The sequence below is a fragment of the Oryctolagus cuniculus genome, chromosome 16, assembly GCF_964237555.1.
Source record: "Oryctolagus cuniculus chromosome 16, mOryCun1.1, whole genome shotgun sequence".
Classification (NCBI taxonomy): domain Eukaryota; kingdom Metazoa; phylum Chordata; class Mammalia; order Lagomorpha; family Leporidae; genus Oryctolagus; species Oryctolagus cuniculus.
In genome coordinates this window covers 28,415,456-28,442,512 of record NC_091447.1, presented here as the reverse complement: position 1 = coordinate 28,442,512, position 27,057 = coordinate 28,415,456, and the positions used below count along the sequence as shown (strand labels likewise).

Genomic DNA, 27,057 nt, shown 5'->3' with positions numbered 1-27,057 from the left:
GGACACTGAGAAATTTCAACATCTGATTTTTTTGTTTTGTTTTGCTTGGTAGAAAAATAAAGGTCAGCTTTCATCTCTGAGTCCTGAGTCAACAGCCAATCACAGAAAGATAGACGTGGGGAGAGAACACAGCAGGTGCTTCCTCATATTCCCAAAGCAGTGTTTCTATAGTATGGAATGGCAGGACGAATGAGTGAGTGGGCAGGAGAACCATCCCAGTCTCACCCCCAGAAACAGACATTCACATCAGATAATGAACCTGTTACCAGAACTGCTCGGCATTCATGAAGTACTGGAAACCCCAGAACTACCTAGAACTGTAGCAAATCAAGAAAAACCTCCAGAAACCACCTGACCTTCCACTCCTTCTGAGACACCAGAACAGCTGCCTGCCATTGACCTGAGAGCTGCAGCTAACAACGTCCTTGTTTCCTTACCTTCTTGCTGGAGACCCAGCTTGGCAGGCGGATGCCACTCCTGGAGACACTCATCTTGTCATCCCTCTGGGCCTGTGAGTTCCCCCCCAATCATTTCTGTCTATGGGTGAAACTGAACTCATTCTTCACTGTTGCTTCTTCACATTTCATTTCTTCTGGGAATTTTCCTTCTTTGCTTGCAGATGGACTTGCGCAGTTGGAGCAACCCCAAATATCAATTTCCAGAGCAAGAGATAAGAGTGCCCACATATCCTGTAAGGCATCCATCCAAAACTTTGATAATGAAGTCATACACTGGTACCGGCAGAAACCAAATGAAGGTATACAGTATCTAATGTATGTTTGGAAAATTTCTACTCAAAGTAACTTAGGTGGGAAGGCCAACAAATTTGAGGCAAGTAAAATTTCTAGCACTTCAACTGTGGACTTGAAAATAAATTTCTTAGAGAAAGAAGATGAGGCCATGTACTACTGTGCCATGTATCGCCGGATCAAATACAGCATTAGAGTTATCAGGGTAACCTATACAAGAATCACCTACCAGTCTGTGCCCACCCACATCCTTCTCTATATGGGTAAGGGCAACCACAGCAGGGTGCACTGCTAAGCAGTCAGCCTGAGCTTCCCTCCTGCAACACTTCCGGAACTCTACAGGAAGACATCTAGGATTCTGCACCCCCCCGACATGAGCCCCACATGGTGTCAGCAATTTTGACCCAAATGCAGAATGATTTGGCACAATCTCCTACTCAACGAGGCTATCTGGGGACTCAGAAAATACAAGGTGGAGGACTCAGAGCAAAATCTGTACAGAGGTTTCCAGTAACCAAAAGGTCCAGAATGAAGGCAGGAAGGGGGCACTTGTATGCCAAAAGAGAGGCTGTGTCCAGGTATCAGTATTATTTTCCCATTTTGTTTATGAGCATAGGAAGTTTTCAGAGGTACAATGATCTGCCAAACAGTAATTGCATGACTTTCATTAAAATACTGAGGACACTCTGAAGAAATCTAGTGCTATGAAATCTATAACTAAGTGGTCATCTACTGGGGGTATATTAGAGATCAAAGTATAAATCCTATGTCTAGGGGAAGGGGAGGCAGTTCACTCACACTTGAGGCTCAATTTGGCTCCATTGGAAGGGGCCCCGCTCATAGCAGGTGACCTTAGCATGGCAGATACACCTTGAAGACCTTGATCCTCACTGTTCTGGCAAACACCAAAAGTCATGAATAAAAGGTCAGAGAGTAAAATGAAAGATAATACATGCTCTCCATACCTATACATGAAACAAAGATACTATCTCTTATAAATAAACAAAATAAAAAATTATTGGGAATTATTTTATATTTATTCTGTGATTAGTTGAGTGGTTGGGGACTTTCAAGGGATAGTAGGGCAAAATACCAGACTATAAAAACTCCTCTTCCATTTTCTTTCAAACAAGGAAGGAATCAATGAGGGAAAAATGCTAACTTCAGGAATTTTCCTTATATTAATACGTTTAGTAATTTGGCTGTCATAGCACAGAATTATGTGTCAGATTACGGTCCAAATTAACGACTGGCATGCAGTTTACTTATAGTCCCTGAAATAACGGTGGCACATTCCTTCTCCATTTTTCCCTCCCAAGGATCAAGTTATACCGTGAAGTGCAGAGATGCTGTGGAAAGGCAAATGAGGGAACGCTGGGGCTCCATGGCAGTGTTGGCCCCTTCCCAGGAGCAGACCCAAAACCGGAGTCCCACACCCTGTCCATAGTGATTCGTGACCCCAGTGGTCCACAGCCGAATGACTCCAGCACCTGGCCCAGTCTTTGCAGACCTTACCTTTGTCTAATATGCATACATAGAAACAAAAATGAGAGGGCCACGTAAAGGAGTGAAAAAGACTGAGAATGCAAACCCTTTCCAGGGAGAACTGAGGGAAGAGATGGAATTAAGCTCCTGACAATCTTTGCGCTACTTCCTTTATATAAAAGACAATCCTATTTAACCTTCAGAAGAACAGGGGAGAGCCCTTCCACGGTAGCCACACAAGGGTCAGATCCTAGGAGATGAACCCCCTCCATTTTTTCAACAGAACTGGGCTATTTATAGGCATGGAAATGTGATGTCACACTAAAGTGACGGACAGGAGGGAAGTGACACTGTGGTTTTAAAGTGATGAAATACATTGTAATTATGAAGCACAATGTGTTTTCAAGAATTATATGTAAAACTGAAACTTTTCAGGACATATGAGTAAGGAGAATGTTAAATTCAGATTTGGTTTATATAATGGTACTTCCAAAAGTCCCTGTAAAGATGAAAATAAAAGATTAGCATGGTGCAAAAAAATTTGAAATCCATGTATGCGAGGAATTTTCAAAGTTCGTGGAAAATGCATATGATGAGGACTATTCATATGTTTCAAATTACTTTTGCACTAAACCTATCTTTTAATTCCATTTTTATACAAATATCGTGTAGTACCTTTATATGGTAAGATATACAATGTATATCTTGGAGGAAGAATAAATGAGAGGAAATTTTCTAAAGCTAAAGAGTTGATGTCTCTGAAAGGACAAGTATTTTTAGGTTCTATTGGTACTATTACAGATTTCATGCATTTTAATGAAAATCTTCTATTATTTCAAAGTTTTGCATACATCAGAGTTATTTTGTTGATTTTTTAGTTTAATAATGAAATTGTTCATGTAATGTAACTAGAACATAAGGCACACTTAAAATTGTTGTTTGTATTTTTCTAACTGATCATTACTTTGCCGTATCTTTCAGGAAAAAAAAAAAAAAAAAACGCTACTTCAGTCTTACAGATATTAGCATTCACCATGGAGCAGATTGTCAGTAAATCATGTCCATTCCCAGCAGCCCCCTGACAAAGTTTACTGAAACACAACCTTCCTGGAGCCGGTACTGTGGCATAGCAGGTAAAGCCACCACTTACAGTGCCGGCATCCCATATGGGTGCTGGTTCCAGTCTCGGCTATTCTACTTCTCATCCAACTCTATTGTGCCCTGGGAAAACAGAAGATGAGGGCCCAAGTCCTTGCACCCCTGCACCTGCGTGGGAGACCTGGAAGAAGTTCCTGGCTCCTGGCTTCAGATTGGCACAGCTCCAGCCATTGTGGCCATTTGGGGAGTGAACCAATGGATGGAAGATCTCTCTATCTGCTTCTGCCTCTTTAACTCTTTCAAAAAAAAAAAAAAAAAAAAAAAAAAGGAAAGAAAGAAAGACACACAACCTTCCCGTATGTTTACATATTCTCCATAGCTGCTTTGAGACTTGAGTGTGTATAAGGCCCAAAATATTTACTGTTTGACCCTTTGCAGAAAATGTTCTAGAGTGACACAGTGATAAGTGACATGTATTTTGATTTTATGTTTCCCCATTTTTCAGTTCCTTAGTGACTCTTTGTTTCACATCTACCCTTACCATATCAACTGTGTGACTTTGGATAAATTATTTCATGCATCTTTGGTTCATCTTCTTCACTTATATTGGAAGACACTGGTACAGTGGTTAACAGTGACTGCTTGGTACACCCACAACCCATATTGGAGAGTCTGGTTCAAGTCCCGGCTGCTCTACCCCCAATGCAGCTTCCTACTAATGCATACCTCATAGGGCAGTTGGTGAAGGCTCAAGTTCTTGAGTCCCTGCCACCCATGTGGCACCAATGTCAACAGAAGCCAGGCCATCCTTTAAAATGAATTCTGTATTTTCCTCCAATGAAAATGGCATCTGTGAATGCAGTGTTAACTGGGAAAGACAGGAAGCCAGGAAATGGCAGTGACCTGTCTGCAAGCTTCAGAATACAATGAGTAGCTAGGCCCAACAGGGCTCTACTACTGTGCCTGTTCAGATATGTAGCAGCGAATGCTTCACCCTAACTGAACAAATCCCCCCTCATCACTCACACCTCTGCAAACACACAACCACACACCACCTGCTTCCTCTCTCCCAGAGGGCCTGCCAGCTGTCCACAGAGTGCTTTTCTCCTGCACGCATGTCCTGAGCAGAATTGTTTCTGCTTCCCCGTCTATAGGATGCCTCCTTGGAAGGAAGCCATAATCCAATGTGGAAATGGTTTGCTAACCCTGAATGAATGAATGCTAGAAAATACAATATTTTGAGTGATGCAAAATCAGGTTTCAAATTCTTGCAGGACCACCCACTGACAGTGGGGAACAATACTAATGGTTTTCCATCCTGCTTTCCCAGTTTACTGTGGTCATGGTGTGAACAATCCCATAGGGCTGCTGAAGGGATAGCGAAGTCATATAGGAGAGTTCTTAGCATTATGTTCAACAAATCACTGTGTTCTTTCCCGTTACAACTGAATCACTTCACTGAACCATTTCAGCTAAAATGAGATAGTTAGGAACTCTTAAGATTCATTTCTACATTGTCCTCCAAACACAGTAAAGTGCAGTTTTGAATAAAAAACTAAAAATTATGGGTGGGAAAAGAATAGATGGTGATGACCCAAAAGGATTTATTTCCTCCAACATTATGCTCATTTTGAACAGAGTATAATAACTTCACAAATTCTAAAGCAATAATTAAGCCAGTTGTTAGTATTATTCATCAAACATGAACTTTGGGTAAATTACTGACCTATGTGTATACACACCACTACAAGAGGTGGTGAAATTATTATCTCATATATGGTAATGATACTTTTCATCCCTATTCATGATAGCTGTGCATAGCTACTCACAGCTCTTAAAATGTGTCTAGGAGTGAAAAACATGTCAAGGATGGGTGTATCTGAAACAAAACTTAAAAGACGAAGCTGGCACTGTGGCTCACTTGGTTAATCCTCCACCTGGGGCACTGGCATCCCATATGGGCTCCAGTTCTAGTCCCAGTTGCTCCTCTTCCAGTCCAGCTCTCTGCTGTGGCCTGGGAGGGCAGTGGAGGATGGCCCAAGTCCTTGGGCCCCTGCACCTTCACAGAGACCAGAAGCACCTGGCTCCTGGCTTCAGATCGGCGTAGCTCCGGCCATAGAGGCCATTTGGGGAGTGAACCAATGGAAGGAAGTCCTTTCTCTCTGTCTCTGTCTCTCACTGTCTGTAACTCTGTCAAATAAAAAAAAAAAAAAACTTAAAGGAAAAGAGGATTTCTACCAAGGAGAACTTAGCAATGAATTATTTTAAGACTGGTGTTTGATGAGGTCTTCTGGGAACTGACAGCTCCTTTATGGTCAGAGCATATTAGCACAGCACTGACAGATCTCTCTGTGAAAGACTTTCATTGGTTTGAAAATAAACCTGCCCCCTTCCCTTCTGTGCCTGCCCTTTAGAGCAAGGCTGTCACTCCATCCTCAGAACTCCTTCATGTTCTTACAGTGTCCATTCCAACTAGCTCCTGGCAATGCTAACCCCATGGGTTTTCCTTGTGTCTTTGGCTTGGGTTTGTAGGTTGCCTTACTCCTTTCTCATCCTTTCATTCCTTTCGTGTTCAGTGTCAGTACCTCTCATTTCTCTTCTTGCATTGCAGGTGGAGACACCAATGTGAGACTAACTCAAAGTCACCTCTCCTTTACTGGAAAGTCAGGCAGAACAGTGCAGATAAGTTGCAAGCTCTCTGGAATCTCCCTCAAAAATGTCATCATGCACTGGTATCAACAAAAAGAAGGGGAGCCCCTGAAACGGATCCTTTATGGCTTTGGCAAGAATTACAAACAAGACATGCCCAATTCCCGCTTGGAGGCCCGTGACAACGATAGGGGCATATTTTACCTGGTCATCAACAATGTCATCGAGTCAGATGAAGCCACATACTACTGTGCCTGCTGGGACCCCACAGTGCCTCAGAGTCAGAATGGACCTGTAAGGAAACTTTCAATTACTCCCCTTCAACGGCCTCCACACTCCTGCAACCACAACGGAGTCTTCAATGCTCTTGTTCATAGGTTCATGTGCTTGGAACAGAGGGGGTCTTGGGACAAATTTAGGTCAACGCCTCCCCCTTCAAATGAGGAAGCTGAGGCCCAAAGAAGGCAAGTGGCTTTCCTCATGTTAGCTAACCACAGAGGTGGTCTACACATCTGCATTCCAGAGTCTCAGTTCAGGGCCTCTTCCTGCCTTCTTGTGGTCACTGTTGAACTTCCCTTAGCAAAACTGCATTTGTTTCAGATGGGAGCTGTGACAACTATGTCTTCCCTGCCTACGTAATGCCCCTGGCCTGCGCCAGATCTGCTGGAGGCCCGGTATGTGACCACCACTCTGCTGAGAAGGGGATAAGGGTCAGCAGGGGCTGGGCTCCACGCTCCATCCACATCGACAGTTTTTCCATGGCTACTTACTCTCCTTCGTATGAGTGGTTTCCTGTCTGTCCCGAAATAGCCAATACCTGGAATAATTTTTTGGGCACATACAGAAAACACATGGGCACGTGGGAATAGAGAGTGAGTTCTTCACATATATATAGGCATAAATCCCTTGCCTGTTCCAAAATGACCTGCCAAACCAAGGCGTAAATCTCCTACTTGTTATTCTGAAACCTGGGACCAATCCTAATTGGATGACCATGCAGCACTGGGCTTCTTTCTACCTTGTCAGACTGACCCAGAACTTTTACACGTCCAGGTTCTCACCAGCCACTCCATGAAAATAACAGGAACACCATTAACAACATCTATACTATTACATGGTAGTTTTATAGATCTCTTTCTGGATGTCTAATAGGTAGCCAAAACAAAATTATTGCTTCCAATCCCGCTCCTTGACCTCAATGTCCACAACGTGGATTATTTATCTCCAAACGTCCTTGTCTTAGTAAGTAGAAAGGTGTATTATGTCATGTATCACAATAACAAGGGTTTTTTGTTAAGTGTGTTCTTGACCTTGCACAGTTTTTGTCCCCTCTGGTAATGAAGGACAAAGAAATGAGGAGACCTGTTCACTCTTGAGTTGAGTTGTCTGTAACATGAGATCTGACAGAAGGAGATAGGGTGATGCAGGTAGGCAGCTAGCAAGGAGGAGCTGAGTTTGCCTGCCCCTCTCTGCAGCCTCACCTGCTCCACCCTAAACTCTCCCCTCTCCCCCTGGGAAAACTGCAGTTCCCATGAAACTGCCTTGTAGAATGAGTTCTGGCCAAAAAGCATAAGCAACATGGCTGCTGACTGTGTCTCTGCAATGACTTTTTGCTGATTATCACATCATTACAATAAAATTACCATGGCTGACACTCCTACTCCCAACATGCACCTGATGCCATGACACTTCTGAGAGTTACAAAAAAAGGGGAAAGAAATAGGCAGCACTCAACCCCTGCCCCAAACTCCACCCCTGAAAATATTCAATTAAATTTTTTACTTTGTATAATCATGAGTATACTTTGCATACTCATCTTATATTCTTAGACTATATAAGGGATGGCTCTTAACCTCATTGAGTGCAGCTCTCCCTCTATCACATTCACTTGAGTGAGTATTTTCACTTTTCAAGCATATAAATCTTGTTCCTCTGTTGACTTTTACCTACATTTCATTCTCAAGTCTCTCTTGTGTTGGACACAAGAACATGGACCTAGCCAATCAATGACATCTTGATTCATCAGGCCCACTACAAGGAGACCCTGGGAACTATAATTTCTCCTTCCAGAAATTCAATCACAAACCAGGCCAACTCTGTGTGGCCCTGCCTGTTACTGGAGTTGGCTGTCAAGACAACTCTATGAATCCCACACAGAGGGCCTTTCACTTGTCTCTCTATCTTAACTCAGGTTTATTTATTTATTTTTTAAAGATTTATTTATTTGGCCGGCGCTGCGGCTCAATAGGCTAATCCTCCACCTGCGGCGCTGGCACCCCGGGTTCTAGTCCTTGTTGGGACGCCGGATTCTGTCCTGGTTGCTCCTCTTCCAGTCCAGCTCTCTGCTGTGGCCTGGGAGTGCAGTGGGGGATGGCCCAAGTACTTGGGCCCTGCACCCGCATGGGAGACCAGGCAAAGCACCTGGCTCCTGGCTTCAGATCAGCACAGTGTGCCAGCCGCAGTGCGCCAGCTGCAGCGGCCATTGGGGGGTGAACCAACGGAAATAGGAAGACCTTTCTCTCTGTCTCTCTCTCTCACTGTCCACTCTGCCTGTCAAAAAAAAAAAAAGATTTATTTATTTAATTAAAAGAGTTACACAGAGAGAGAGGAGAGGCAAAGAGAGAGAGAGAGAGGTCTTCCATCTGCTGGTTCACTCCCCAGTTGGCCTCAATGGCTGGAGCTGCGCCAATCTGAAGCCAGGAGCCAGGAGCTTCTTCTGGGTCTCCTAAGTGAGTGCAGAGGCCCAAGGACTTGGGCCATCTTCTACTGCTTTCCCAGGCCATAGCAGAGAGCTGGATCAGAAGAGAAGCAGCTGAGACTAGAACTGGCACCCTTATGTGATGCCCTGGTGTTAACCCGCTACGCCACAACGCTGGCCCCTTGACTCAGGTTTAAACAGTTTTATGTATGGAGTAATAGACAAGTCCAATAAAGCAATAACCATCTAATTATAATTTAGAAGTGCATGGTCCAAATGTTCCAATGGACACTATAATCTCAGGCTAATTCAAAGACAAACAAAAAGAAGGTAACTGGTGGGAATTAATTGGATATTCATATTAAGCTAAATCCAGTCTTCACAGATTTTTTTACCAGCTGCTTGCATGGACTGCCCATTGCATTTTAGAATAAGAAAATATGTAATTTCATCCACTTTGTATTTAGTTCAATATTTCCTGTGATTCTCAGAAAACAACAGCCCATATGGCCAATTGAGATACAGTTCCTCTGTGTTACACAAATCTGAAATAGACACAGAAATTGTGTCTGTGCTACACAGATCCTTCTAATGTCACCCGAGCAGCGTGAAGAAGGTGAATGTACAAGTCTGAGGTCTCATGAACTTGAACTCAAATTCCAACCTAGTTTAAACTCCCTACTTCTCAGTTTCTTTCTATTTGAAGTGGAAAGAGATGATAGGTAGATAGATAGGTAGAAAGATAGATAGATAGATAGGGATGAATAGAGAGAGCTACCAAATCAAAATTCCCACAATTGTCAGGGCCCAGTGGAAGCTTGCAGCCAGGTCTCCCAAGTGGGTGGCAGGAACCCAGTTACTTGAACCATCACTGCTACCTCCCAAGGTCTTAAGTAGCAGGAAGCTGAAGTCAGAAGCCGTAGCTGGGTATCTAACCCATATATTCTGATATGGAATGTGGGTATCTCAACTTGTCTTCTAACTGCTTAAACATCTGTCACTCTTAATGACTTTTAATGGTAATAACCACTTACAGGTGAAACTAAGGGGAAAATATATGGTTGATGCCTGATTCATGATAGGTTCTGTATTTACAAATTTTCTTCCCCTTAGTAGCAGACAGGGGCATGGCTTGTCATTCTTGAATAAGAAGAAAGGAAATGGAAAGGAGATTTGGAGCTGACGGTTGAGAGTTAATTCCCAAGAGAGAATCTTCCACACAGAAGGACCCTTTATGCAAAGCTATTCAGAACAGAAGAGCAAACATTTCATGTTTAAAAAGAAACAGGTGTTCAGTAGCCATGTTTGCCTGTGGGAGCTGTATAAATTGAGAAGTATCTGTAGTATACGCAGAGGCATGTTAAGTATTGAAAGTGCCATAGAAGTCCTAAGAGACGAGGAGATCATCGAATTCAGGATGAAGATACCTGACAACATTTGCTAAAGTAAAGGACCTGCTTCAAAGTGAAATGTCCTGGCCTCTCCCAAATATTGTCCTTTAGTTTTTAAAAACAAGGAAACTCAGTACTTTCAAATAATTCATCATACTATATGGAAACAAATCTGATATCATCTAAGCAATGATATATGTGAAATTAGAAATGGCATGATTCCTCTGAATGCTACTGATTCATGGAAGGAGTATGTGATTTTCATCTCTTGCACACATCAGATAATGCTTATTTTGATTAATATAGTGGTCTGCTCATCTTTCTTATTGGAAGCCTCTATAATTTACTCAGGTATCAGATTTCATTAAAAACCATCAGCATTTCTAGAAGATAAATAGATATGAAGAAATGGATAAATTATTTTGTTTCAAGATGGCAGCCAAACCTTGAATTGAAAAATGAGATATCTCATACTTTTGATTATCTCACAGATTTGGTTAAAATTGGTCAAGTTGTCATAGTCAAGCTTGAAAAAGTGATACCAAATTTCAAGACATTAAGCCAAAACTTGGGCTTTTACTTCTGCTGACTTGCTTACTATTGATGTATTTATTCCTCACCACATTTGCAGTAAAACCTAAGTTGCCTTAGTGGAGCCTTGCAAGGCATATTGAGTGGGGTGCGTGTTGGTCACATAAAGCAGGAGGGGAAATGAAATCACTCATTTTTATACACAGTCTAAAGTGTTCCCATTCTTCCTTAGAGAGCAAGTGTGTGCCTGAGTTTTGCCTCAGTGATAGAGGGAAATCACCAGTTTTTGAATCCCTACAGTGTTTCAGTCTGTATTCTAATCACATTTTTTTCTCATCTGAATCCACAGAGGTCCTGAGACATGCATTTAACTGTCTTCATCTTGAAGACCAAGAATCCAAGGCTCTAAAAAGTGTGTCTGCCCAAGCAAGGGTCTGTCACCAGGAGTGGAAAACTGGAATCTGAAATGGATGTCTCTGGTTTTACAGTGTCTTTTTCTTCACTCCCAACTTCCTGAGATGGTAATTTGATTTATTTCTTGAGAACCCTTTAAAAACTCTAGTAAACTTGTTCATGTTCATTGCACTAGTCACACTGCCCATCTCCACTGTCACTGTAACAACTCGGGTTCTTGGTTGCTTCCTGTTGGCTTATGGTGACCACCTGCAACCCACATCTGCCTCACCCGAGCAGCTCCCGCTCCCCAAAGCACAAGCCCGATAATGTCACTTTTGACTTTGAATTATTCCGTAAGTCCATTTTTTTCAGTGCTATCCATTTTTCTCTTTAAAACATTTATCTGAAAATATGAGAGTACTTTAAACATTTTGTAGAAAGATGAAATTAAAAGAAAACTTTATTTTGGTGCAAAAATGGAATTCCATGCATCTGTTTTTTTCATAATATGTATCTTCCATGCATATTATGAAGATTTTTGAAGATCCCTCATATTTTAAAAAGTAAAAATTCTTATTTCTACTTCTTAAAAATTAATGTTTTAAGGTTTTCCTACCTCATTCCATGCTCCTCCACACATTAGATACAATTGTTCTCATTCATGTTCTTTTTTAATACATGTGTAGCTTTTGTAATTTTAATTTTAATCCACTTTGAACTTATTTTATATGGTTACGAAGTGAATAGATATTTTTTCCCAATAGATAATCATTGTCCTATTGCCAGTTTTTAAATAATTTATCATTTCCTACAGTTTGAAAATGCTGCATCACATTTCAAATATCCAGATACTTGGAACATTTTCTAGAGTTTATCTGCTTTTTTATCTGTTTCATATTCTTAGGTCAGTGGCTTTGTAATAGGTATTAAGATTTACTCTGCCAAATGTCTATTCACTCCTATTTTTCCAAAAATTCTTTCTCAATTATCTCATATTTATTCATCTTTAAAGAATTTGATATCAACCTATTTAGCCTGTCATAGCAATAAATGTCCTAGTATTTCTGACTGGAATGTTGTCCATTTAAACAGGAATGTAGGAGGTATCGCCTCTTAAGAATAGGCATTTTTCCTTCATGATTATATTATCCAGGTTTTCTTTTATGGCTTTTGTAAAATTTTATACTGTTTTCTTCAAAAACTTCTGTGTTCTTCATAAACTTCTTATATTTGATCATAAATTAAATAAATGCCCTGATAATTCATTGCTTTTCTTTTGCATTCTATTAGGTTAAACCTTTCATGGTTCTTGATGTACAGGCAACTCCTGTGGCTTCTGATAATTTTCCTCATGCTCTCAAAATAAGGAAAAGCAGAGGATACAAAGAGATTGAGTGGGCATCATTCACAGCTACCATAGATAGGTGCAAAGGGTCATCAGCAGTTTCAAGTCATATTAATTCAGAATCCTCAGTTTAAAAAAACCCTTTCCAAACATAATTTTCACCCAACCCTCATCTCCTCCAGTTGGCTGTGAAAGGACACTTGACCACTTGGCCACTGCGACTCTGCTCATATCTTCACGGCAGAGGTCAGAGGCAGAGGCCTCCTCACAGGACCTAGGCCCGGGCAGCGGGATGTGGAGTAGACACGGGGTGACGTCAGGCCTGTTCTCCTCGGCCCTTGCAGCTGCACCCTCATCAGTTTGGGGGGAGTACTCACTGCTTCTGGAGACTTCTGTTCGCCTGTGTTGGCACCTTAGCTTTTCAGCTGCAAAAGTGCTTTCTCCTTTCAGAAGCACATTCCCAGATTGCTAACAGGGAGGCCCTGGTGTGTCTGAGAACAGAGTGTCTTTCCCTTTGATGTACTCTCTGAGCAGTTGCAACCTCAACTGAACACCTGGAAATTGGAAAAAAAAGAAAAAAAGACTTAATTCTCTGAATACTTTCCTTGGCAATTCAGAAACACTGGCTGAAAGGATGGCCTCTCTTTTCTGCCCCTGCTCGTCCCCTTTGCATTTATGCTGGCACACTTCAAAGATCTGTGTCTCCCGGGGAACAGACTACTTAGGAGGCCAATTTACCAGGGAATTTATTATCAGATGCAACAGAAACCTATATTCAAGGACTTCCAAAGGGGCCCAGAAGATCAGATTCCCTGAGCAAAGGTGTGAAACTACCACCCCCTCATAAAGCCTTAAAGAAGCCTGAGATTTTTGTAGAAGCTGTCACCACTGTGATGACCCAGAATGTTTGGATCAAGATATTTGGAAAAGGAACTAAGCTCATAGTAACTCCTCCTGGTAAGTGATTATTTAAAAAAAAAAAAAAACTATTTTTAATCTAGTACTGAAAAGCTGATAGAAGCTTCTCAGAAAAATCAGTGTAAGATCTGCCATGTTCTTGACCTTGGCACATAAACAGTAATTTTGGCATTATTGGCTACTAGACATGGAAACAAAACTACTTTGAAAATGGTTTCTTCCTTTCTCTAAGTGGTTGAAATTCAACTTTTAGGATGTATAAACATCAAAAAGGCAGACTCAAGCAAGAAGTTAAAATACTGTGAGACCATGTCTGTAAACCATTGGTGTAAGTTACTAGTTCAAAATATTCTTTTGTAAAAGATCGATTAAGTGAGATATATCAAAACAGAATTTTACTAATGATCTTTTGCTAATAATTTCCTATGGGCATAGTAGTCCTTTGTCACAATAACTGGCAGAATATATATTACTGGCTTTATCTTCTCCCTAACAACAAAGTAAAAAATTAATTCTTACAGTAAATACTATCAGATGACAATAAATCACACTTACTTCTCTAACTTCTTAAAGCTAGATGATCAGTCTAAGTTAGTACAATTGTGAATCTTGTTATATTGCCTGGATTTGGCCCAGTTTCCTGAAATTTGCAAGTTTGACAAGAAGGCATCTCAGCTCCAAGGTCCATGAAGAAAGTCTTTGTGGTTTTCCATCGTCATTTGATCATTCATAGACTGAAGGCAATTTTTGTGTTGGATGCTGGAGAAAAAAGGGTAAACAAAACATAATCCCAGCGCTCAACAGCCTTCAGTCTAGCAGGTAAACACTCTAGGTTAGGCCCAGACCGTGTTCCTTGACCTGTGGCTGCCAGAGAGGCAGGAGGTCTTATGCTCAGGAGCACTGTTCCTTTCTTAATTTGTGTAGGAATTATTGCTTCCAAAATCCATATGCCATGTGTGGCAGAATAATTTGATGAAATGCCCTAATAGTGTATTAGTATATACCATATGTACACCATACATTGTGTATTATATATAATAGTATATAATAATAATAATAGTATATTAGAGATGGAAAAATCTCTCACTTGTTCTTTTTGACACTCTAGCTTTCAAGTAGATACAAATATATAAACATTTAAAAAAGAGAAAAACATGCTACAGTGAGTAATCTAACAATGACTTAATGTATTTCCAAAATCTATTTGAGAAGACCTAAAATATAATACACAAACATAGTCAGGTATTAAATAAAAGTAGAAGACCAAAAGCTCTAAGGAAAGGAGAAGAAAGAGCTGTGATTATTTAGCAAGAAGCTAGAGTAAAATTTATAAAGAGTGAAATTTTATTCTCAAAAAAAGAAGATAAAAGTGTGGTGGAATATGAACTTTTTATTAATTTTTTATTTAAAACAAGTACAACATATTATCAAAATGAAAGAGATGTCGGCCCTTTAGGAGGGAAGTTCGGTAAAGAGTGGACAGTTTACAACAGCCACTTGTGAGAATGGGAGAAACGGGTGTTAAGTGCTGTCACTGCACCAGCATTATGGTCTCCTAACATTGCATGCCATGCCCAGTTGGGGAACCTCAACAAGTGTAGTTAGGCAGATCACATTCAGTGATCTAAAATGACAATTGGAAGATGGATTTCTGTTATGCCTCCTGCCATTTCTCTAGCCATTTTGCCTTGGAGGGCCGGACAGGAGTTCCAAGCTGGACTTTGGCATGAGCTGGATACAAGTCAGTTTGAGGCTGAAGTTGGGATTCCAATATGTTGTTCTGTTGATTGGGGGAAAAAAAAAAGCCATTTGTTTTGGACAACACAAGTGAAGCACTTCCATATACTGACTGCATTTATTAGGTGTCAGCCAACGCTCCCTTGGATTGTCTTAACAGAGTAGTGAAGACAAGATGATAGACTATGTAATAGATAGGCAGTTAAAGACAGAGTGTGTGAAAGATAGGTTTCCTGGGATGATGGTTTAGAGAATCCCAGGCACAAAAGAGCAAAGCAGAATACAAATGGAAGGCAGAGGAACAACTCTCCCTCCTTTATTGCTGGGGAGGTAACTGCCCCTTCAAAATGCTGGAGTTTCTATTAGGATAAGCAAGGTTTGGTCCTAGGAGATTAAAGGGTCATATTGGACCACACAATCAGATCATACAGATTGCTAATAAAAATAATGATGATAATAAGAACATCTTGCATTTTCATAACACTTTTAACCAAATTTATTTTTCATATTTTGTTTCATTTTGACTTCATGTTAGTACTGGCAGTGATGTTTAATGGACTTACACTCATATAATGGTTTTTGTATAAATAAAGCACCAAAAAAATTAAGTTATTTGATTTACTCAGCCACAGAATTTTCTTTGAGCAAAATGCATGAGGAAAAGAACTGAGGTCTCTTGAGAATCCCAGCCCATCATTCTGTTGCCACTAGAATTTGAAGAAGTCAGGGAGATGTGATTAGTCTAAAGTTTTTAATACAGGCTGAATCACTGTGGAACTATTATGAGAAAGTCTTCGGTGCTGGAACAAAACTTGTTGTCATAGGTAAGTATCAGAAGAATATGGTATTTACAAGGTCATAGGTGGAAGGCAAGAAATGATCATGTTGGGATAATAGATTATTTAGGAAAAAGATGATTGTGATGGGGATTTGATGCAAAAATCATAGGAGAGATTTTAAAGCAATGTTGTGGGGGCTGGCATTCATTGCAGCAATTAGGTGTTTCTTGGGATGTCTGCACCCTGAATCGGACTGCCTGGTCCAAATCCTGGCTATTCTGCTAATGTACACCTCAGCAGACAGCAAATGATGGGCTCAAGTACCTGGGTTCCTGCCACCCATGTGGGAGAACCGGATTAAGTTCCTGGTGCTTGGCCTAACCAGCCGTGGTTGAACTAATAGATGAAGATCTTTCTTGTCTCTCTGCCTTTCAAATAAAATTAAAATAAAGTTGTAAGTAAATAATGCTAACACAAAAAGAGAACATAGACAATAGTGTATAAATATTGTAATAGGAGTTAGTTTTATGTACCTATGGTCTTCTGTAAAATACTCATTTATAAAGTACATAGTGATTTCATTAAAGTGTTTGGCTCTGGGACAAAATTTATTATGGCAGGTAAGTTTGAGATAGACTCAATAGAGTAGACATATTGTTGTTTCTGATGGAAAGAGTTTACGTTTCACAATCAGACAGACATGGAGTTCTGGTTCCACCACTTAAGCTTAGTGAGCTTGGGAGATTGTTCTTTGACCTCAGCACCCTAATCTGCACAATGGGACAGTAGCATGAACTCAGTGGCTTGTATGAGATTTGAATGAGACCGTGTAAATAAAGCAATTGGCACATTGTCCAACATAGGTGCCAGTAAATGTTCTAACTCAAATGGAAGGGGAGAGTTGTATTCTCTCCATGGAGAGTAGTCTGCAGTGGGTAATACAGAGCAGGAGACCCTTAGAGGGCTCAGCTCTGCCTCTAAGTGCTTCGATGGAAGACTGTATCAGCCACTCATGCAAAAAACTGAATTTGGAGGTATTTATTTCTTGTTAGCAGACTTTTTCATTACTTGACAGAAATTTAATCATCTTGCTGTGTACTTTAAATCTTAATATTCTACCTTAATTGCTATCATTTATAACATCAACATTTTATTGGTCCTAAAATTTATAGTTGGTAAGTTTAATTTATGGCCAATAAAGTTTACTTCTGCTCAATTTTAAACGCATAGAGGAAATGATGAAGAGATAAAATCAATTAAATAAAGTTGAAACTCATTAGAAACCTGAAACACATATTGACATATGAAATAGTTGTAACTATTTAATTGATAAAAGAAAAAAAATAAGAAATAGATAATGCCTAAATACTCATATGTACATTTGTAGTATCATACTTCCAACTGAATATATCGTTGATATTTTTACATTCATATGGAATATGCATGCTGCATCTTAAAATACAAACAACTTAGGCAATTTACGTGTAATGTATTATTTGATTATGCAAACAGATGTGCAGAAATGATTCAGACAGCTTCATTTATTTTTAAATAAATAAAATATCTGGTAGCCATTGTAGTCATGATTCAAATAAAATGAAATGGTTGTCCTCTATGCATGATGAAAAACAATTAACCATAAAAACACTCTCAGTGTGTACATTTAAAAAGTAATATTTTAAAATTCCATGTAAGATAATGATTCAGAGTATAGGTACTAATTATATACAATCAAGTATACTAGTTAATGTTTAGTTAACTATTACACTGAGAAAGTTATAGATTTCAAGTTTCATTTTATCCTTAAAAGAATAAAACTTAAAGAATCTGGATAAGACAAAGGAACAAGAGGCAGTGAATAGTGTGGTATCATATGGAAATTTTAAGTTCATCACTTGATTTTCAGTTGATTATAATAAACCAGAGATATTTCCATGAAAAAACAGATTCCAAAAATAAAAATTAGATTCATTAATATATTTACTAAAATTATATAAATATAATGTACAACTGAAAAAAATCTGAGTCAAAATATGGAGTTGCTGACAGATATAGAGATCCTCACTAGTAGGGTACATTCATATTAAAGCAAATACGAAAACACACTCCCTGTTCATTCTCTTTATTAAAAAATCATTTATTTATTTTTATCTTATTTGAAATGTGGAGATACAGAGAAAGAGGGGGAGCAGAGAAAGGTTTTTCCATTCACTGATTCACTACTTAAATGCCCACAACAGCCAAGGCTGGGCGAAGCCTAACCCAGGAGTCTGGAACTCAATCTGGGTCTTCTACATGGGAGGCAGAGACCCAATTACTTGAGTCATCACGTGTTGCCTCCCAGGGTGCACGTTAGCAGCAAGCTGGAATGGAAGCAGGGGAGCCCGGAATCCAACCAGGCACTCCAATAGGGAATGTGGGTGTCCCAAGTGGTGACTTAACTGCTGCGCTAAATGCCCCCCACACCCTGCAGTGGGGTATCCTTCGTTATGCTTAAACTTCAAATGAATTTCCAAGTAAAATGTAATTTTGGTGAACATTTCTAAAACAAAATAAAAGTTTGCTAAGTGCTTTACTTGATAACATTAACACAAGTACATTTCTAAAAAGAATCAGATTTTTAAATAGAAGTTTTGGAAAGGTTTTGCTTCTAAATTCCGAGATAAATAAATTGGAGGCGTGGGGTTAAATACTGCCGTTCTCAAAAACCTGGAGTGGTTCAGATGTGAAAGTGTGATGCTATATAGAGCTGGAAATAAACAAGCAGAATTCAATGAACTTCAGAACTGAGCATGGGAGCCACATTTGAAGATAAGATCAACTTGATAGATTGTAAGTACTTGTGGATGTACAGTCCCACTTAAGTGACTGCATATTGTTAAAAATAAAAATGAAGCATTTCCTCTTGTCGTTGATTCATTTTGGAAATAAGATAAAAAGGATGCCTTCCAGAATCAGTTAGAGTGAAAGTACCCAGAAACGGAGAGTAGGAGGATGTGAGTTAGGTGGCCAGGGAGAGCATTATCAAAGAATGGGAAGGGAAGCACCTTAGAAGGGAACACGGGTTCTCATGGGAAGGGAGATCATTAAAGTTACCTGGTTTCCTCCCTGCCCCACCTAACCCTGTCCATCTTCCATGGATGAAGCACCGTGGCAGCACCAAATCAGAAGCAACTTGTCTTCCTATTGCTATGACTAGGTAGTTCCAAACCATGCAACGTTTGTATTTCTCTAACAATTCCTTCTGATGTTTTATTTCCCACCATCCTTCCACCAGATAAAAAGCTGGATGGAGACTTTTCTCCCAAGCCCACTATTTTTCTCCCTTCCATTGCTGAAACAAAACTGCATAAGGCTGGGACATATCTTTGTCTGCTTGAGAAATTCTTCCCTGATGTCATCAAGGTGTACTGGAAAGAGAAGAATGGTGATACGATTCTGGAATCCCAGGAAGGAAACACCATGAAGATTAACGGCACATATATGAAATTTAGCTGGCTAACTGTGCCTCAGAAGTCATTCGATAAAGAACACAGATGCATTGTGGAACACGAAAATACAAGAGAAAGTAAACAAGAGATTCTTTTTCCTGCAATAAACAAAGGTACGTAGATACAAATGTAACTTCCCAGAAAACTCTTTTGAGAGGGAATGCCCCTTCTTTTTTGTTAAGTATTAATAATAAATAGATACAAACTTTTCTTAAATCTCGTTACATTTAATGTTAATATAAATGGCCTGCTATTTTCCCATAGGATTAAAACGGAATAGGCTTTGGATTAAAAAAAAAAGCAAAAATTTTACTTAACCTTTCTTTGCCTCCATTTCATCATCCAAAATATTAAGATCACACAATGGTTTTAGAATGTTATATGGATAAAATGAAGCAATTATGTGAAAGCATCTAGGAATTTAGCACACCATAAATGCTAAAAAAGTTTCCACTTTTGATGATTTGACTTGATTGGGAAAGAAGAACAATTATGCATTGTCTGCATTTTCCAGGAACATTCTAACAAGCAAAGCAAACTATTTCAATTTTGCTATTTGAGGGATCTTCAAAAAGTTCACAGAAAATATATATTATGAAAAAATTATGGATTTCAATTTTTTGCACCAACTAAATTTATCTTTTAATTCCATTCCCATGAACTTTTTGAAGATCCGTTGTACACAAAGTTTAACCTGCAAACAATGAGTTAGTTTTTAGTGACAAAATGGCATTCTGATCAAAATGTCCATCAGACAGTGGTTCAATGAAAAACAGAATAACCTTGGCTGCTGGAGTTTTTTGGCAGTCTTGGGTTTCTCGGATTCCAATTTCATACACCACTGTTAGGTAAAATTTCATCATTAAAGATTGCCTGAATGTAATATGTACAATTATGTATATTCTCCATAACAACTGTTTGTAGCCATTGGGATACTGTTCAACAAGCATTTATTGTACTGCTGGCATCTGCCAGGCCTGAGTGGAAATGTGAACAAGAAACTAGGATGAGTATGACTCAAAGCTGATGAGATACAGGGGAAAAACAGACATTGTTTCTAATCACTAAGGATTGTGCATTAAATTCTAAAACAAATGCCTTTCTTGGGTTTCTCATGGCAACAAAATTAGGGAGAGATTTCCATTAATGTTTTTCTACAGAAAATTTTTAATGCTGCTTGTTCAATTTTTGGGGGATAAAAGTTTAAAAATATAATATGAAAGTAGAGAACAATGAAGTGATTCTTAAGAAAGATAAAACTAATTTATTCAAAGTTTCTGACCAACCTTGATTGAGAGAATGCGGTACACACATGTGGATTTTATCATGAGTAATTGTACTTAATTAATGCATGGTAATAGTGATTTGCATCTACATTTAATGCATAAAGTCTTTGAGAGAAAAAAAGGACTTTTAAGATCCGTTAAATTCAGTTCTTAAAGGTTCTTAAATGTGCAAACATGATCATATTAACATTTTCATTCTTGGGATGTACTCAAAGGTTTATATCTCAAATCCATTTTTTAAGAGCATGCAGACATAGGAATATCACCAGTGTGTAAAACTGCATACCAGACTCATATCCACATGGACAAGAACACATCTAGCAGAAAAAGATAAAAATAATACTACTGTGACTCTGTTTTCTTCCATCCATTTTAAACAACTTTATCTTTGTACATATGTTTATTTTTCATAGCATCTTAGATAAACACAATTCTCATATCAAGTTTTTAAAGCGATTTGACATTCTTTCTGTCCCCTGTAACAGAGCTCCTGTAACAATGATAATAGAAAGTCCCTTAGTTAAGAATAATTAAGATATTGGAACAGATTTTCTTAATTCCCACAATGGTGGAATATTATGTTGTCTCTTTGTAAATTATTTTATATATATTTCTGTGGATAATTTTTATAAATCACTTTCCACATGCCCTGTTTTAATCTCCCACAACTATCCTTTGAATACTGGCTCTGTCATTTACTGGTATGATCTTGGTAAGCTACCTACACACTTTAAACTTTATTCTTCATTCATAATGAGGGGCCATCCATAATGCAACTTGAATAAATGTTATTAGCAAATTAAACAAGATAATGCATATGAAGTTTTAACATAGAGACTGGCACAAAAATGACCTCTCTGCAGGTATTACCTCTTATTAATATTTTTATCATGTCCACAAACACCACACCTCAAAGAAATTATGTACATGAATTGTGGGTTTTGACTACTTTCCTCTACTGAGATGAGAAATTTCTCTAAGACCGAGTCCTCCCAACATGTAAAATTTTGTGTGGATTGTAGGATTGAACACAGTTACTTTGGGCACAAAATTTCAGGTCAGCAGTGTGTGCTATCTTTTTAAGTTTACCTTTCCATTGAACAAATGTTTATGAAACACTTATTTCATGGCAGGTACTGTGTTGGGAGCAGTGGAAAAGAAAAGAAAACCAAGTAGTCTTGGGTCTGAAAATCGTAAGTACACCTGTCTTTAAATCATGTTATGGCACATTTTTCCTTCGATTATCTTAACTTTTGAACTTCCTTGGCTTAATACAGTAAATCTTCTTTTGATAAGAGAAAAAAAAATCCTTCATTCATTTTGACATCTTCATCTACAGAAATATACCTGAATTGTATTGACTCAATTACAGAAAAATCACACTATTTCTGAAATGTCAGGCGCATATTTGTTTTTTAAAGATTTTATTTATTTTTATTTGAGAGTTAGAGTTACAGACAGTGAGAGGGAGAGACAGAGAGGTCTTCCATCTGCTGGTTCACTCCCCAGATGGCCGCAAAGGCTGGAGCTGTGCTGATCCGAAGCCAGGAGCTTCTGGGTCTCCCGCTTGGGTGCAGGGGCCCAAGGACTTGGGCTATCTTCTACTGCTTTCCCAGGCCATAGCAGAGAGCTGCATTGGAAGAGGAGCAGCTGGGACTAGAACCGGCGCCCATATGGGATGCCAGCGCCTCAGGCAGAGGATTAACCTACTGCGCCACAGTGCCAGCCCCAAGGCTCAGTTTTAATAATTATCTCCCTTTTCTGTTGACAGGCGTTATATGTATCAATATATATAAATTTATATACATAAACACAAATAATGGGTACAGATGATTAACTAGTATTTGTATTCATTTTTCTATGTATCAGAACTATTCTGAGAATGCCTGTTTGAAAGACGAAAATGGGGGGCCAGTTATGTGGCACAGTGGGTTAACGCCCTGGTCTGAAGACCCAGCATCCCATATGGGTACCGGTTCTAGTCCTAGCTGCTCCTCTTCTGATCCAGCTCTCTGCTGTGGCCTCGGAAGGCAGTGGAGGATGGCCCAAGTCCTTGGGCCCCTGTACCCATTTGGGAGACCCGGAAGAAGCGCCTGGCTCCTGGCTTCGGATCGGCGCAGCTCTGGCCGTTGCGGCCATCTGTGGAGTGAACCATCAGATGGAAGACCTTTCTCTGTGTCTCTACCTTTCTCTGTAACTCTCTTTCAAATAAAATAAATCTTAAAAAAGAAAAAAAAAAAGAAGGCCGGAGCTGTGGCTCACTAGGCTAATCCTCTGCCTGCGGCGCCGGTACTCTGGGTTCTAGTCCTGGTTGGGGCGCTGGATTCTGTCCCAGTTGCTCCTTTTCCTGTCCAGCTCTCTGCTGTGGCCCAGAAAGGCAGTGCAGGATGGCCCAAGTGCTTGGGCCCTGCACCCACATGGGAGACCGGGAGGAAGCACCTGGCTCCTGGCTTCGGATTGGCGCAGCGCGCCAGCCATAGGGACCATTTCGGGGGTGAACCAATGGAAAGAAGACCTTTCTCTGTCTCTCTAACTCTGCCTGTTAAAAAAAAAAAAAAAATCAGTACAACTAATTGTATAGACTTAAAAAAAGAAAGATGAAAGTGGAAGTTTTGTTGATGTTTGCTTCATGCCATGCTATACCATTATTTTTTTTCCTTCTGGTCATCTTGATTCTTGGTCTTCCATTGGAGTATGGCAGAATAATAATAATGGTTGGATTGTGCACAATAGACTGAGCGATCTTTTAAATTAACCCGCCATTTCCTTTGGGTCAATGAAACATGTTTTTTGTGGCAGGCACTGTGTTGGGAACTACAGATATGGAAGGCAAACCAGACCATCTTGGATATGCAAAGGGTAAGTTTTTATGCATGTCTGCCTTTATGTCATGCCATGGCATATTTCCCCCCAATCTTCCTAACTTTTGAACTTCCCTGGCTTGAGGCAGAAAAGCCTGATAAGAGAAAAACACAGATCCTTCAGTAACTTGTTTGGGTATGAGATGACTAAATCAAAGGATGCAGTGACATGTTCTGGACTATCTGTTGTTTCTAATGACTGGAGAAAGCAAGATATCAACTTACTTCTATCAGCTTTTGCTTGTAAATTTTTTATCTTTGGTTCTTGCTAGTTGCTAATATCATGAACTGGCAATTAGTGACTTTTCTATAGAAGGCTTTGGCTTGTGTTCTGCAAGAATTTTCTTAATTCTAATACTTCTATGAAGTCATACAATGATCCACCCTCTCGCCACCCTCCCCTCCCACTCCATTTTACAGATGAAGACATGAGTTAAATTAAGTTTCTTACTCATGTCACACAGCTAGATAAGATATTTCAATTCAGACCATCAACTGAGGAGTTCGTATACTTTCTCTGGTTCATCCTTTGAGATAAGAGTCACAGAACAAGAAATTCTAAAGCCAAGGCCTCAAGATGTGATAGACACATGGTGGGGAGTGGATAAGGGCCTGGGCTTCAGACTACTATGGATCAGACTGGCCTCAGCTCTCTGAATGCTTAGTTGCATGAATATGGGTCAGGAACTTCCATTTTGTAATCATCTGCAACCGAAAATGATGACATCATATTCAGTTAACAAAAAGGGCTCAGAACTAAAATATCTAGCATGGGGTATATCAGTAAGCAGACATAGCATAAGTGCTAATTTTTAGCCTTTTCTTCCTAAGTGTGCAAAAAGAACAGGCCTCAAGTCATTGACTGCAGCCCTGTTGATCTTTCCTTTATTTCCAGTATCAGAGGAATTCAGGAGCTCAGCTGTGGCACCAGGCAAGGAGGGTGTAATCTTTGACTTGACCAAGAGCAGGGAGATCCTTTCTACAGCAGGGGCTAGGAATCCTGAACTTCTGACTCTAGGAAGACAGAACATGTAAAATGCAAATCACCACAGGAAGAGACTTGGTGGCCTGGCTCACTGAGAGGCTGTGATGGACCACTATTGTTGTCTTTAATCATTCCTTGACATGACAACTTTCTTGCAAATTTACGAGGTTATTAAGAGTCATTACATAATAATACCATCACTCCCAGGGAGAGATATTTAAGAAAAACATGATTGTGTGTCAGAAACACCTAACACCTCAAGCTCATTTGGATTAGCTGTTTCTTCCATTTTCTATATTGCCCTTTTGCTAAAATATCCCACTCACTTCACTGTGAACACCATCAAATTTCCATGGGTTGTACCCTTCCTAAAGAGTTCACTGCATGTCCAAGGTATAGTGGCTCAGACACTTGCAAATCAGCAATTCAACTTTATCCTTTAGCTGTTAATCTCTGGGGTGTTTACTTGCACAGGGAGATGCAGGATCACAGAGTAGGTAAGGATGTGTTCATAAAGTCATATTGCTGAGGTTAAAATCTAGGCTCTGGTACTTACTAAATGCATGAAATCAAGCAAATTATTGCTGCGCCTTCAGTTTTCCTACTTATAAAATGGGGATGAAAGTAATTTCTGGTTTTCTCTCTCGTAGGTCATTATAAAGATTAAATATGAGTAAAGCTTTGCATGTAAGAGTCTCAGAATAGTGTTTGATATCTGGCTAGTAGTTAATGAATATGATCTATTATTATTATTTAGAGACATACTCTGCATGAAGAAATTGCAAAATCTAGTTTTTACACGTCCTCTACTGGACGTGTTCATAAAAAATTCAACTTTACTTTTAAATATTTGGCATGTTCTAAGTGAATTTAGTAGAAGTTGTTGATCAATTTGACTTGCAAGATTAATTCCAAGCTGTCTTGCTCTTACTGATGGTGGTGGTTGGTAGTTGAGGATGTCACTTCAATGTTGGTTATCTCAAGTAACCATTTGTGACTCCCTCCTCAACAATATATCTTCTCTTGTTAAAAGAACAGGCAAAATTAATTAAGTGACTTCTCCTAGATGTCCTGCGGCTGCAGCTCACAAATAGCTCTGTGTACTACACCTACCTGCTCCTGCTCCTGAAGAGCTCTGTGTACCTGGCCATCGTCACCTTCTCTTTGTTTAGAAGAACAGCCGACTGCAGTGCTGAAAAGAGTTCCTAACCAACGATGGCACGAAGGGTTCATCTTTTCTATTTATTGTCCCTGGCAGTGTCTGCAAAGGATTTAGCTGGGCTTTTTTTTTCTGGATTTAGGTTATGTAAGCTCACAAATGTATTTTTCTATTATGTCATTATGGCATAATGGTTTTGCACACCAGCGGTCAAAGTGAGAAGACTTCACTCTGTAAGATAACACGGAGCAGCCCAAGGCAGCTGTCAGTGCCACTCTCTCCAGTCTCCATCAGCCCCATCAGCCGACTGAAACCCTTGCAGCCGCAGTGCAGGCAGTGTGCAGCTTCTAGTTGTGCGCTTTGGCATCCTTTAACCACATAAGTCTGCAAGTCTCCCATGTTACACATCCCAAAGTGGCCTTCCTTGTTACTTGAACTGTGTGCTCTTCCTGTGATAAGATTATTAAATAAAAAAAATTCAAAGTCGACTTTTGTCTGTGTGTACTTGCATTGGATAAAACCCACTTGAAAGTGCAAGGTAAAATACAGCCTCACAACTGTGCTATGACACTCAGTGTTGTTTGACATTGGGGGTCCAATACCACATTTCTAATTCCTTCCCTGAGAGAGTGGTCATTCCACTCCAAGAGATGCTCCAGCCAGATGAAGGTCGTCAGATTCAGATCCATTTGACCTGAGCACTTCTGTTGGCAACAGGACATCTAATGTGATGTGCACTGCTCTGTAAATACTTCACAAGCACTGCATTTCCTGACCCCCACAATGTTCCAGGAGAGCTACACTAAGCAGAGGCAGTGTAAGTGTCTGGGTTTCCGTCTTGAGTCTGGCATTTAATATCTCTGTTACCCCAAGAAAGTTACTTGAATTCTATGCTATAATTCTATTGTGTACAATGAAGTTATAATGCCTTGTCTACAGCTGCATGGACTGAGGAAGTTACTAATGCTTGGCACATGCAGATTCTCAACAGCATTGGTGGATTCTCTTGGTATCACTACTTTAGAAATAGTAGAAACCACACACACATGCATGTGTGCAGGTGCACACAAAGCACATGCATGCATATCATACACATACATCCAAAAACCCGAGTAATAATCTTTATTCTTCTCTGCAGAGAGGATGGGTGGGTGGAAGAGAGATTCAGCAAGTTTCTATCACATACCAGGCCACCTTTGAATTAAGTCTAAGAGCTCTTTGGAGTAGGTACAATTATGGTATACAGTTCATAGATTAGAAATTTTCAGTTACCTGTTCAAGCTCACTATTTTTTAAGGAATAGTCACATTTCAAAACCAAATCTCTCTGAACCCAGAGTCTTTTTTTGTTGTTGTTAAACTCAATACTCAATATTATGGTTTCTCCTCTCACCTGCTTTCAGCAGGTGAAAACCAAAACATGCATTGATGTTTTGTTTATTTTTTATTATTTTTTTTGACAGGCAGAGTTAGACAGTGAGAGAGAGAGACAGACAGAAA

At 39.7% G+C, this 27,057-nt stretch overlaps 1 protein-coding gene across 4 annotated transcripts; it reads left to right on the top strand.

Moving 5' to 3' along the window:
- The first annotated feature begins 13,160 nt into the window (after nt 1-13,160).
- On the top strand, nt 13,161-26,044 carry TARP (TCR gamma alternate reading frame protein). Of its 4 annotated transcripts, none has more exons than XR_011383146.1 (5): nt 13,161-13,299; nt 19,054-19,380; nt 21,687-21,746; nt 23,353-23,412; nt 25,466-26,044. XR_011383146.1 is itself a non-coding variant. In XM_017344435.3 (5 exons), the coding sequence occupies exons 2-5, from the start codon at nt 19,239-19,241 to the stop codon at nt 25,606-25,608; spliced, it is 405 nt and encodes a 134-aa protein (XP_017199924.2). In that variant the 5' UTR covers nt 15,764-15,821; nt 19,054-19,238; the 3' UTR covers nt 25,609-26,044. The 4 variants fall into 4 exon arrangements, 1 of the variants encoding a protein (XP_017199924.2); XM_017344435.3 differs by lacking the exon at nt 13,161-13,299 and adding an exon at nt 15,764-15,821; XR_011383145.1 differs by lacking the exon at nt 13,161-13,299 and adding an exon at nt 15,766-15,821.
- Nucleotides 26,045-27,057: the final 1,013 nt, after the last annotated feature.

What these genes read in the sequence shown, in the direction of transcription:
- TARP (XM_017344435.3), top strand. Translation starts at nt 19,239, where the DNA reads ATGAAGATTAACGGCACATATATGAAATTTAGCTGGCTAACTGTGCCT. An exon ending in TAGTCTTGGGTCTGAAAATC is followed by an intron (nt 21,747 to 23,352) that starts GTAAGTACACCT and finishes TTTTTGTGGCAG; the next exon opens with GCACTGTGTTGGGAACTACA. An exon ending in CCATCTTGGATATGCAAAGG is followed by an intron (nt 23,413 to 25,465) that starts GTAAGTTTTTAT and finishes GACTTCTCCTAG; the next exon opens with ATGTCCTGCGGCTGCAGCTC.